The sequence below is a fragment of the Sabethes cyaneus genome, chromosome 2, assembly GCF_943734655.1.
Source record: "Sabethes cyaneus chromosome 2, idSabCyanKW18_F2, whole genome shotgun sequence".
In the NCBI taxonomy this organism is placed as follows: Eukaryota; Metazoa; Arthropoda; class Insecta; order Diptera; family Culicidae; genus Sabethes; species Sabethes cyaneus.
The window spans coordinates 73,715,761-73,729,217 of NC_071354.1; the positions used below are offsets into that span (position 1 = coordinate 73,715,761).

At 42.1% G+C, this 13,457-nt stretch overlaps 2 protein-coding genes across 2 annotated transcripts in view; one reads left to right on the forward strand and one right to left on the reverse strand.

Annotated features, from left to right (window-relative positions):
• Window positions 1-311: 311 nt before the first annotated feature.
• On the forward strand, window positions 312-4,802 carry LOC128734234 (ubiquitin-protein ligase E3C). The gene is made up of 9 exons (XM_053828306.1): window positions 312-764; window positions 933-1,070; window positions 1,133-1,763; window positions 1,963-2,427; window positions 2,486-3,253; window positions 3,309-3,453; window positions 3,522-3,743; window positions 3,803-3,893; window positions 3,953-4,802. The coding sequence occupies exons 1-9, from the start codon at window positions 435-437 to the stop codon at window positions 4,505-4,507; spliced, it is 3,345 nt and encodes a 1,114-aa protein (XP_053684281.1). The 5' UTR covers window positions 312-434; the 3' UTR covers window positions 4,508-4,802.
• Window positions 4,803-10,419: 5,617 nt separating this feature from the next.
• The window catches only part of LOC128734188 (uncharacterized), a 34,376-nt gene continuing 31,338 nt past the window's right edge, over window positions 10,420-13,457 (reverse strand). The window contains exon 5 of the mRNA XM_053828247.1: window positions 10,420-12,517. Within this exon, the coding sequence (XP_053684222.1) occupies window positions 11,071-12,517 (1,447 nt within the window). The 3' untranslated portion in view covers window positions 10,420-11,070. The remainder of the gene's footprint in view (window positions 12,518-13,457) is intronic.

The following is a 13,457-nucleotide window of genomic DNA, read 5'->3' on the forward strand; positions in this document are numbered from 1 at the left end:
CGGAAAATAAAGAAATATGAAGAAATGATTGACCGGGGTGGTAAATGTGTCAGTGTGTAGTAGACCAAACTCGTGTTTTAGCACGTCCAATCCGGAATAAATAAATAAACAAATTCGCTAAAAGTGAATCGAGTAAATCGGCTATTTTGCACCGTCTATAATAGAATGATCTGTTACCGTTACCTTTTCGTTGAACGGTCTTGATATTTATCACACGTTTGAAAATGACAGACAAAAAGTCATTACAGCTGACTTATTGTTTATGTCAATTTTGCAAGATTTTTGTCTTAATTGTGTGTATTCTTGACAAAGGAAATTTCTTTTCTAAAATATAAGTTTATTTCCGTAAGTTTACGCAACTCAACCCGGAAACGCTTGTTTAAATCAATTTCGGATAGATTTCCAAATTGTACAACAATACCAGTGACATCGTGATGTTTAATTTTGACGGTGATTTCCGTCGTCGCCCACAACAAAATCTTGGTGGCGTATCGCAGAAATCCGATCGTCTTAGTATTATCAGAAAGGCCCAGCAGGAGAGACAGAAACGGGAGGAAGCCCGTCGTCAACAGCATGGGGCCACAGTGATTCAGAGTTCTGCTAGAAGTTTTGTTCAGCGCCAGACGGTGAAACGTCGGGAGCGGGACTGCTTCGATGAGTATCGGAAGGCAAACGGATTGAAAAGGCTGCCGGACTTAGAGTACCTTAGCAAAAGAATTCTGTTTTTCTATCATGCCAAAAATAGCAAAGACGGAGAACGATTGGTAAGTTGATTGTTAGGTACGAGGCAATTGCAACAGGTTCTTGCAGGCGAGTTCATCTAAGGTCATTCGACCGACACAACAATATATCGATTTTTGTTTTCGAGGAAGGAAAACGCATGCATACCCAATGAACAAATGTATAACTTTAATAAATCACAATACTTGCAGATTTTTCTCTGTCAGTACTTGATAAAAAACCAAAAGGAAACTTTCGAGGTTGCCACTACAGAACCCATCTGGACCTATCGTTTGAAAAAACTTTTGGGACTATGTCTACAGCAAATGTTTATTCCAGAACATTCATCGGTTAGTAGAATCCTGCGAAATCAATTAATGAATTTTGTTTAAATATTTTCTTTATCTCGCAGGCAATACCTATTCGAATGTTAGAAATCTACTCATCCAGCAGTTACATCGATGAACATATCCATCCCGACAATCCGCAGGTCAGTCGTCATTATCTGGAGAACATTTTCTGCTACCTAATACGTCAGCGATACTTCCAAATTGTGCGTCAATTGATTGAGGAAAAAATTCCGCCGCTAGACGAAGACACTACGGTTATTCCAAACCCAATTGGGGACGCACTGCTCAAGATGGTACTTCGCCCGCTCCGGTTGATTTCAACAGCAAGAACTGCGGAAAACGAGCGATTTAATTCCAGCATTCTACAATCTTTTTGTTTCTACGTTCTCTCGCCAGACTTTTCCAACCAGATTAAGCACTTTATTATTCCTTCATTGGCGAACAGCTTGGATTTTCCATATATTGCGCTGGTTCGATATATTGCGGACGAGTATCAGCTAAGACTGGACTATCAGAACACGATTTTGATCGACATTGACGATGAGATGAATGATTCGATAACTAAACCGGATGAAGCAGCACATGGTGGCGAAAGTGCCAGCAAGAAACTTCGAAAGTGTCGAAACAAAGAACAGTTATTGCTTACTAGTTCGCTGCTGTATGCTACAATGAAGTTAGGCGAAAATCAGTTTGGTATGTATCTGCAAATTTTAGCTATTTTTTTAAATTTTCGAGTCATGCACGTTAATGTTAAATGGAATATCAAAAAATAATATTGAAGTTAAACTATAACTATAACATAATTATGTATTGTAAAAAAATCACATTTCGATTTCGGTTGGGAATATTTTTTTTACCTACCAAGTTTTTGAAATGAATCTCTTTTTTATAGATAAATTTAACAGTGTGCCACTGTACAGTGCGTATGTTAAGGTTTTGTCCTCGATGGTGAACAACATAACAAAACTTCCAAAACAAACCCCCGAAGCATACCACCACCAACAAGATGATTCCACCGATACCGAGTCGGAATCCGAAGATGTTCATATGCTAACCAATGCGGAAAATCAGACTTTGGTGGATATAATTACTATGCTGAACGATAATCAACGAGTAGTTTTTATGATAGGACACGTCGACAGTATACTGGATAAACCGGACGTTGTACAGCATCTGTGCTTGATCTGTCACAATTTAATGACCTACAATAAACTGGCAGTGTATGAGTACAAACTGTTGTACATGTTGGCCTCCAAACCGCAATTCATTCGATCGCTTTGGTATACATTAACTGCGCAAACCGCTAATCAAGGATTTTCTTCGCCGATTTCTTTGCTGTCCAAAGGATTATCAATCTGTATGTATTGTTCATATCCGTTTGATGACCAACATGATAAATCTGTTTTTCATTTCAGCCAAATATGATTCGGATCGAATTGTACCGATACTAGCTTCATTTTGCGCCCTGTTTGGTCGACTTATTGCAACGCTGCACGACGGAGAATTTTGCCAGGAGAATGTTCTGCCTGGAACAGTCAGCAAAATCATGCCATTTACCATTGCGGAAATTATCCCCCTCAGCACAACTCTGAAGGAAATCTCCTTGGGTTTGGTAGAATTGGCTTTCCCCGAAACTCGTTCTTCGCTTAAAGATAGTTATCGAACCATGCTCACTTCGCTGAACAACGAGTCAATCTCACATTATCGCCTAAAGTGCGATCTAAATGAGCAAAACAAAAATGTATGGCCTCATCTGCTGAAGGTCTGTGTTTCGTTATTGCGACAAATTCATACACGCGATCTGCGGCGGGCATTCTGCCCGGAAGGACATTGGACTGCACAGAATCTAAATCTACCACTCGATAAACCCACCGATTTGCATCTGTCCAGGGGACGCCGAGGCCTACGACCATTTCAACCGATACGAGACTTTACACGCGAAGATGTCGAAGATGGACCACCGCTTTCCACCAAACAGATTCGCTCTATTACGATCCTGCGCGAAATTCCGTTCGTTGTAGCTTTCAACACGCGAGTTGCCGTTTTCCAGGGTTTGGTGGCTGCGGACAAACTGAGAACTCAGGGCGATTTGCAGGGGTTCTTGCAAGGACCGTCCATTCAGTTGACAATGCGTAGATCTCACATATACGAGGATGCCTTCGATAAGCTAAGCCCAATCAATGGTAATGGTATTATCTTCAATGAGTGGTCGAATGTTATTTTGAAATTAATTTCTAGAACCTGATCTGCGATCGAAATTTCGAATTGAGATGGTCAATTCTGTTGGCATGAGGGAAGCAGGTATCGATGGAGGCGGTGTGTTCCGAGAGTTTCTTTCCGAGCTTCTTAAGAACGCGTTCGATCCACATCGCGGTTTTTTCATGTGAGTAAACAAATCAAATTAATAATAGTCGGTAATTCCTCAAACTGATCGAATATTTTTTTGGTTAGGATTACGAAAGACAATATGCTGTACCCAAATCCAAGCGTGGGTAAAATAGTGGAAGATTACCAACGACATTATTACTTCATCGGTCGTATTCTGGGCAAGGCATTGTACGAAAACTTGTTGGTGGAGTTACCGCTGGCCGATTTCTTCCTTTCCAAATTAGCCGGAAAACATTCTGACGTAGATATTCATCAGTTGGCATCACTCGACCCAGTACTGCATAGGTAACAATGATTTTCGAGGCAATAGTTTCAGTCAACTAATAAATGTTTCCTTAAAATAGGAATCTTATGTCACTAAAGGCCTATGAAGGCGATGTATCGGATTTGGGATTAGATTTTACTATAGTCTGTGATGAGCTAGGCGAAACTAGAGTAACTTTGTTCGTTTAGTTACAGTTGGATAGAGTTAACGGTTCATTTCTTTTTTGCAGGTAGAAGAGCTTAAACCGAACGGTGCCAATATAACAGTCAACTCGTCCAACCGACTGGAGTACATTCAACTGATGGCAGATTTTAAGTTGAATAAGCAGATACGATCACAATGTCTTGCATTCCGACAAGGCCTGGCGAATGTGCTGCCTATTGAGTGGTTGTACATGTTCAGCAATAAGGAGCTACAGGTTTTAATATCAGGCGCTCAAATTCCAGTTGATATGCACGATCTTCGACAGAATACACGATACGGTGGCGACTTCACGATAGAACATCCCACAATACAGCTATTCTGGAAGGTGGTCGAAGAATTCGATGATATTCAGCGGCGACAACTGCTCAAGTTTGTAACCAGCTGCTCTCGGCCGCCATTGTTGGGGTTTAAGGATTTAGATCCTCCGTTTTGCATCCAGAACGCCGGCGATACGGATCGTCTTCCATCAGCAAGCACCTGTATGAATCTGCTCAAATTACCCGCGTTCGAAAAAGAGGACATACTGCGAGAAAAGTTGCTGTACGCAATACAAAGCGGTGCTGGCTTCGAACTGAGTTAAGGTTAGATATATGTTGTGCTTCTGGACAGTGGTAAATTCCAGCGATTGTTATTTGTCAACCGCATTGGTCCGTTTTTTTATGTAACGCACCGTAGAGCAACAATACTGCTCGGGTTTTGGTAAATGTTTCCTTAATAGTTTGCTTCATTTCCGGTGGAACGCAGGAACGTCTGTCCGAGGTTTTTGGCAGAGCAAGATGTAAGCAATTGTATGAATATATTTATTTCGTGATACTATTTTATCGGTAAAAAATGATATTCCTTGCAAAATAACAAATATTGCATGAAAAAAAGATGAAAGCAAATGTAAATGGTTTAAATCGTAGCTTTTATTGCGTTAATTAGCAATAGATAAAAAAGAAAGCAGATCGATTGTCTTTTTTTTTATTTTGAATACCGTTTGAGTTTCAGTTTATATTTAGAAAAAATGGTAATAGGATTTTGGGTGTTACAGCTTAAGGTAAAGTTGTAGCTTAAGGAATTTTGCCATGCCTGTGATGTGCAGTAATAGTGTTGACAACCTGCTTACTGCCAAAACGGCGGTAGTAGCCAGACGAAAGGAGCACTTTCAGACACTGTTGAACGAAGAGGTAAACACGGAGATCACCAGGAATAGGACAAGAATTTTGAGCGGTAGTCACGAAGTGGAGCTACTAATACAGGAGGAGGATAAGAAGGCAACCTGTGAGTCGAAAACGGTAGTGCTGCTGGGAAGAACGGCATCCCGTCTGAACTTCTAAAAGCGGAGAGCGACCGGCTGTACGACGCAATCCTCCGGATCATTGTCAAGATCTGGGAGGAAGCCCTATTTTTAAAAAAGGACATCGATTTGAGTGTCATCGAGGTGTTACATTGCCCAATTCTACTTACAAGGTCCTCTCGTATGCGTCGGTGATTACCAAGCTACCTGATTTTCGTGAGGGTCGCACAACGATGCGTCCCTCACGAAAATCAGATAGCTTGGTACAACTTACAACTGAAAGTACAACTTGCAAACTCATCATCTGTTTGTGCACTTTAAGGCGGCGTACGATTCAGTCAAACGAAATGAGTTGTGGCAGATACTGCTAACATAGTTTTCCGACGAAACTAGTTATGCTGATTCGTACGACGCTGGATACGTCAAAATCATGCGGCAGAATAGCGGGTGAGACCTCAGCCGCTTTCGTGACGTTGGATAGACTGAAGCGAGGCGATGCACTCTCTAATCTCGAAACAGAAGACACTATCATTACGAAAACTCACATGCTTCTTGATTTTGCGGCTGACGTTGATATCATCGGAATTGAACGTAGAGCAGTGGAAGAGGCCTTTAAGCCTTTTAAATGGGAGGCAGCGAGATTAGGACTTATGACTATGATCGCCAAAACGAAGTACATTGGCAAGCCAAGGCAGAGTGACGTGAGAGTCCAAACGGTGTTAGTACCGAAGCGGAGCTTGATATGCCAGTGTACGCTCGTGACATGTGACTACAATGTAAACCGCGAAATAAAACGACCAATATGCAGCAGCGAATCGGGCCTTCTGCGATTTACGTAGCAAACTGAATTCCCATACCCAGTAAACCATTTGGTTTGTATATCTCGATTGCAATTGAGATATACGAGATCATATCTGAACGAAAAAGTTTTATTTCACTCCATATAAGAACATATATGTACCAAAGTGGAGGCGATATACCATATACGTGCGAAAATTTTGACAACTATTTGTAATTCTATTTTGCGTAGTTTTTATAACACGCAACTACATACTCCTGAATATATGATTAAGATATAATCAAATATTGCAATCGTCTATACTGCTTTATAATTCACAGTCATGAATTGTATATGAAGACACGCACGACTGCAAAACAACTTATTGTTCACTTCGGTTTGACATACTCTAATCATTATACAATTCCAATGTGAAATTAACATGAAAACGATATAATGTGAACTTTCTATTACAATTTTGTGTATTCTGGGTAGTTGGCAAATTCGCACAAAACTGGCACAAAACAGAACACTAATCATGTAAACATTTGCAAATATACCATCTCTGTTTAGGTTTACTAACTACCTACCTCCACGTGATACCGACCGACTGGGATACGCAACCTTAATTGTCGTACGCAGACAGGGAAAGGAGAATCAGCGGCTCCGCCCGCTTCAAAATGGGAGCACCATCAGCGGGATCGAGACCTGGGGCATGGATAGGAATCAGAACATGGAACATACTAGCCCAGCAGGGTAGGCTAACTTAACTTGTAAAGGAAGCTAGCCGCCTGAAGTTTGAAATCCTGGGACTAAGCGATGACTGAAGTCCGATGGGCGGACACCGGCAAACACAAGACATCGTCGGGGCAAGTCTTGCTCTACTCTGGCATACGAGGTGAAAGTGGTACTCGAGAAAGAGGATTTGGCCATTGAGCCCAGATGCACATGCGGTCCTTATGAAGTGAAGCGCCTGTATTGTATCCGACCATCATCTTTTTATTCCTGAGATACGCTCGCACGTGTTCAGCGTCGAGAGGAGAAAGTTGGGGGTCGTTACGACGTCAGCCAATTGGAGAGTCCCGTGGTAAAAAAGACCTTTGTCAAACAACTCGATTCTCGAGTTGTCACTTGGTGGAACTGTCGAAGAGTAATGAATGCAAGAATGCTTTCATCACGACCATTGACGAAACCCTCGGTAAAGTGCGCAGCGGGCGGAGGAAGTGGATCTCGGATGAAACTTGGAGGAAGTTGGAACGAGTGCGAACTAGAGCGACTAAGACAGGACACCGGCGCTCTACAGAACACTAATTCTCTCGGTGGCCTTTTACGGATATGAATCAGAGACTCTAATGGAAGCTGATCAACGAGGGCTTGGGATTTTTTAGCTTAAAATTCTGCGATCCATACTTGGCGGCAAGATGGAAAATGGAGTGTGGCGCAGACGCTTGAATCACCAGCTGTACGAAGTATACAAATATGCTGATATAGTGAAGGTAGTACAATACAATGTGACGCAGCCTGTAGGGGTAGGCTGGACACGTGGCCGGTCGAATGCCCGCTGAAAGAGTAGCCAAAACTATTTTCAGCAGAGAACTAGGATGAGGCCGTAGATCCCGAGGCAGACCCTGCACCCGATGGGTGTGCGCTGTCGAAGACGAGGCTGGTGGTGGTGGTTCAGCTGGCGTTCGTGAGGATTGGAGAACGGCAGCCGAAAACCGACAGTACTGGAGGGCCATAATTCGTTCGGCACAGGATCGGTAACGGACCGTTGCCACTAAAGTAAGTAAGCCTGGTGTCCTGACAACTGAATTTCCAATGAAGAACTTCATCGTCGATGTCACAAACGGCCGATAACAACAGAAACGTGAGCGTAAGTGGAAGTGGATCGGACACACCTTGAGGAGCGAACGAGATCTGCAGAGAAGCACGCGAATGGAATCCGCAAGGACAGCGTAGAAGAGGCAGACCCAGAAGCTCATGGAGACGCAGCTTAGTCGACGATATGCGGTCTGCAGACGAGAACCTGTCCTAGCGACATGAGAATGCCATGGCGGGTAACCGTCGGTAGTGGAATAATGTTATTCCTTTGTTCTTTCTGACCAGCGGACATGGATCAATAAGTAAGTTTATCCGAGAAAATCAGAAAATTTCCGTGGTGTCCGCCAGCGAAAATTGATGACGTTTTGATGATGTACGTTTACAATATTCTATGTAATTCTGAGTCCTAAACCATGCAATTATTTTGGAAAATCCCCTGATCACCTAAAAATTATGCATGGCGGTTTCACCCCGTTGATAATGGGCGATTTTACATTTACATATCCGATCTACATATTCCACGATTTACTTATGTCTACAAAACTGTATGAACGTATGAACACCTACCTTATTTTGGTACTGTCGGGTGAAGACTGGATCAGAGATGCAATATGCGTTAGATTTAAATTTAAATAAAATAAACCCTAAGTTCTACACGCAAGTAAAGTTATAGAACACTAAACGATTCCTACGCCGTAGTTGGCGTTTATCGACTATATCATATGCAGCTTCGAACTTACATAATTAAAATGTAATGCCCGTTGTGTTTTGTGCCGTTGACATTACGACAAATTATGTGGGATGGTGAAGATTTAGTCCGTAGTGACGGGAGCTCCCATGAGGTCCGCTTGATACAACAAGAACGGGGCCATTCAATGAGAATGTGGTCAATCTAACGGGTGGCAACTAAAATTTTGGAATTTCTTTCTCAAGCTTTCAAAAAAAGACAAAGATACATGAAGAAGATCTGATTTACCGAAATTAAAGATATATTATCCATTGTTGAAAAAAAAGTGTACATTTGAAAACGGTCCGTAATCGGCTGTTCGGCGAAGCTTTCGTTTGACGTCGGAACAGGAGCGTTGTACGGCCGTCATGTCAACTTTGCGAATGCATCTCTTGATTCTACCAATCAACTGTTTGCAATTCGTGGCTCTCCAGTTATTTTTGTACACCAAGGAACTCAAAATCCCGAAGAAATCTTCGATTGGGCGCACTGAGACAGATTTTACGGGTCGTGGTTTTTGGGTAAAAATGGGATCGAATGGGTATTCAGGAACGATTGTGTTTTTTTGGCGTAATGCGATGATGCTCTATCCGGCCAAAACACGTATTGTCCATCTGCATGATGTTTTTGTAGAAACGGTATCAAAATTTTGTTCAAACATTTGTCTGGTGCATCTTAATTGATAACCAAACCAGAGGGCTTGTTGTTGAAGAAACGAGAAAGAGAACGATGTCCTTCTGCGTCCATAATTTTGGCTCGTCTTCTTCTACATTACTTGCGAATAGTTGTTGGGGATCTTAGGATATGGTAAACAGTCGAAGCCGCAACATATTCGCTTTTTAAATGTTGTACCGTAAACTTTTTCCCGAGATTTCTGTGGAAATTCGTAGAAGTGTACAACGCGCTCGCGGAATGCTTCTTGTTTTGACGACCTTTTAAGCAAAACTTGGCAAGCATAAACAAAACAAAAAATTCTGACAGAAAGAGGATAGAAAGAGCTAACACATACACACTCTCATTTCTCCCTCGAGCTCGTTTGTTGTTGAGTATAGGGGCCTCGAAAAAATTCCAAAAATGTTAGTTGCCACCCGTTAGTACGTGAGTCAGATGATCTCCAGGTGGCTTTGGAGAAAAGGAAAAATGCATGGCGCGTGGAAAAAAGGTGCTTCTGATCCCCAGACCTTATGGCGAAGTTTATACATCGTTGGCTGTCATCGTTCGTGTCGGAGTGTAGGCTATTGGGCCCTATCACCGGTTTAGACATTGGTTTCCTACCAGTTTAGGCGTTCATCCTCGGTGACGATTTTGCTGTCCTGTAGTGAATAGCTGTCGTAGGTTAGTTCTATCGCATAGAACGCTTCTTTCCCGTTGTCGGGTCTACCTTCATGTTACCAGCTTGCATACTACCCGACGGTCTCCGCTCTGGTATAACTGAGCGTTTCACCTGCCAAAGCTTTTCTCCCTTGAGATTGAAGTTTTTTGACATGACAGATACGTATTTCGCCTACGATTTGCAGGCTTCATCAGTGTGTTTTCGAACTAATTTTAACCTTTGAGATAGATAGATAATAGATTCCCAGAAAATCTACGATGCCAAATTAGCGGGGTTCAAGCTCGGTCGCTGTTAGTTTTCATTCTTCATACTTGTTTAGTCGCTTTGGTCGATGCCGAATGTACCGAGTCGAGTTTGCTTGCACGTTTATGGTAGTTTGGTTTGAGTAGGTTATCTTACTGCGTACCAAGTGGGAGTTGTTTGGAAACCATTTCGGAAGGTTAAAATAATTACTATGAAATGATATTTTTTTCAAATTTTACCTGTAGAGATTTTATTATGAATTCACATTGATCAATACAGTTACAATTATATATATAATAATTATTCAATTGTATTTTTCAATTTTCTCTTCTCATCTGCTTTTCTGCCCTCATGACATGGGTATGACACGTGTTAATTTCTTCTGTGTTGATCTTTGTTTAATATTATTAGTATCGTAGTGTGTCGAAAATCTAACCAATAAAATAATTCCGTTCTACATTATCTTGCATAATGTTTTCTCTGATGTTTGGAATTGTTTCAATGTTGTTACCAACGACAAAAAAAAAGTAATATATTCTGCTCTCATTGATAAAGTTGATCTAAAAACAAACGTGTTTTCGTGTTTGTACGTTGTTGCCAGCGCTAGTGTTTGTTTGAAAATCGAAAATTAACATAAGATAAGTAGATTGCACACTTGGCTAAGCCGGATTGAGTTTTGAGCTGTTTTTGTAGCAACGGAAGTAATTTTCCGTCCGCGATAAATTTGTTGACGAACTCTTGTCGTTCTATGTGTAAAAACTATTTGTGCGAAAACACACATGCCAGACTTCTTCTGGCTCTGTAGTAGTACAACGCTAGTAGAATAGCTATTCCTTTTCGACTGGCTAAGACGCTAGATTGCCGCTTAGTTGAAATCAATAGTATCTGTACAGTGGAAATAACCGATAAAAAAAGATAAACGAATAATTAAAAAATGAACTTTCTTCACGTTTTGATCCAGATTATTTTCGTTTTTTACCGCCTGATCGACATTTTTGTTTGCGCTTTTTCTGTTTGCGTTGCTTAGACTTTTTACTGGTACCTTTAGCGGATTTTTTCGCAGGAGCTGGAATTTTCTCCGTTGACCTGGTCTTGTTGCCTAGCTTCGCATTGCGATGTGTCAGTCTTTGATGTAGGATTAGCTTGTAGCGCTGGACAAACTGAGCTCCGCAAAATTTGCAGCATTGCTTGGAACTGGACACCGATCCGTGGCGCCAGCGAGTGTGCAATATCAACGAAGTCTTGCTGTGATAGTGACAGTTGTCCAGACGTTCCAACCGCTGCTGGTTCTGGCAAATGCGACAGCAAAGCCGACGAGTAATGAGCCGGATCATGTGCTTGTCCCGAATGTCACCGATTTGAGTAGCATCATCTGCGGCATCCAACGAGGGGGTATTCTGCTCGGCAGCTGTGAACTTATGCTGTTCCAGCTGCTTTCGACTTTGCTCCTCTTTGACAAAAACCACATCTTCATCCTCTCCTGGTTTGGTGCTACTGGGCGACAGAGTACTGATGGAAACCTCTTTGTGGTTTCGCAGAAACTCAGCCAGCGAAAAAGGCTCCTTACCTTCGCCCGGTTCGTTCTCCTCTTTCTCGATGATCGGTTTACAGAACGCGCTCGCTAAATACATCATATTGTTGTACGGCTTCTTATACACTCTATCAAAAATAGTTTCGTTTATATTCTTATTGTTAACGCTACTATTGTTATTGTTGCTGCTGTTGTTGTTTCGTTCAATTCCGTTGCCTGTAGGACCGCCGGCCGAGTGGGTGGTCAAATCCATAACCTTCTGTCCACTACCGATCGTCCCAACCGCTGGGGATGGCAGCGGACGACGGTGGATTTTGTCTTGGTTTTCCTTGTCCTTTCGGGAACTACTTTTGCGACGTCGCTTAGAACCGGCATCAGCGGTCGAATTCTGACTCTGACTATTTGTACTATTCTCGTGATGATGGTGGTTCGGTTGCTGTGGAGGATGGTTCGCGGGAGGCGGCGTAGTGATATTGGTGGTCATCGACGTCGCCTTCTGTTGCTGCAGATGTTGTTGCTGGGCAACGGCGGCCGTGGCCAGTAGCTGGAGCAGCGACAGATGCTCCTCAGTCAGGCTGGTGGCCGGCACGGGGCTGCCCATCGCATTGTGTAGGTTTTGTTTCGTTGAGCAATCGTTCATGGCAGCGACAGCAGCTGTTGCCAGGGCCGGCGAGCACCACGGTGGTGAGGACGATGGTGAGCATGATGCTGACGAGGATGCTGCTACTAGTAACGACAGTTTATTGGTACTGTTGCTGCTACTACTGCTGTTGCTGTTGCTGCTGTTGTTGCTAACGTAATGGTTTCCGCCTCCCGCGTTATGAAAATCCTGCGTGACGGAAGCTTTGTTGCGCCCAATTGCCTGCATGTTGAGTAGGCTGCAAATAGAGTAGATTTGAATTAGTTTCTTAGAAATTTAATTAAAACAAAAGCTTCGTTTTAAACCCGATTTCATCGTGCCATACTTAGACTATCAAATTTTTCAAATTTTAGGCACTGCATTCATACACAGATAAAAGTATACAAAAAAACGAAAACAAACGATGTCGTAAGCAATTGTTTAGCCAATTGTGAATTCACCATATTTGGTACATCTACCCTAGGTATATTAAACTTTCCAATGAGGTGCCTCAGAAAGCAATCACAATAAAGATAAACAATAATGCAACTAACCTGCTAAAAACAGGAAGATTTTGCAACTGAAAGCACTAAACATTATGTCTTTTATTCTTTCTGGTTCACAATTTAAAAGAACGATGAAATTTGTTTTAAATGGATATAAATATTTATCTTTTTCCAGCATAGTGTTGTGCACATCACATATATTCACTACCTATTAATTTTTTAATTACTTCGAGTGGCTCTTTTAATCATAGTTAGCTTTATAGAAAATGCACTAAACGCAAATAATAGACTTTACTAACAATGAGTTTTTTTGTCATTTTAATGCACTCAAAACGATAGGTTAAAAAATTTCAACCATAAATCCACAATGCGTAGTTTGTTTTGTTTGCGAAGAACGTAACCAAGGCAACACCGGCAACGTCGGTCGGAGGCAATGATAATAAGTCTATTTATTATCATTGGGTCGGAAGAACGATTGGAACGGGCTCGGGCGACGATATGTTTGAGTATTGACCCTATGAACTATATATGGCGTTGTGCAAGATACGACGATCGCCAAGGAGGCATGGAATAGCCTACAGGCAGTTTTCCAGAACAGTGGTTACATTCGGAAATTCGCTACGGCAGTTGACTGGAATCAACCTTGTAGAGTGTGAATGGGTGGAGCCTATGTTTAAAATAACCACGCGAAAC

Excerpts from the sequence above, each read along its gene's own strand:
- LOC128734234 (XM_053828306.1), top strand. The coding sequence starts at position 435 with ATGTTTAATTTTGACGGTGATTTCCGTCGTCGCCCACAACAAAATCTT. Across the intron at positions 1,764-1,962 it reads GTTAGGCGAAAATCAGTTTG|ATAAATTTAACAGTGTGCCA; the intron begins GTATGTATCTGC and ends TCTTTTTTATAG. Across the intron at positions 3,744-3,802 it reads CTCGACCCAGTACTGCATAG|GAATCTTATGTCACTAAAGG; the intron begins GTAACAATGATT and ends TCCTTAAAATAG.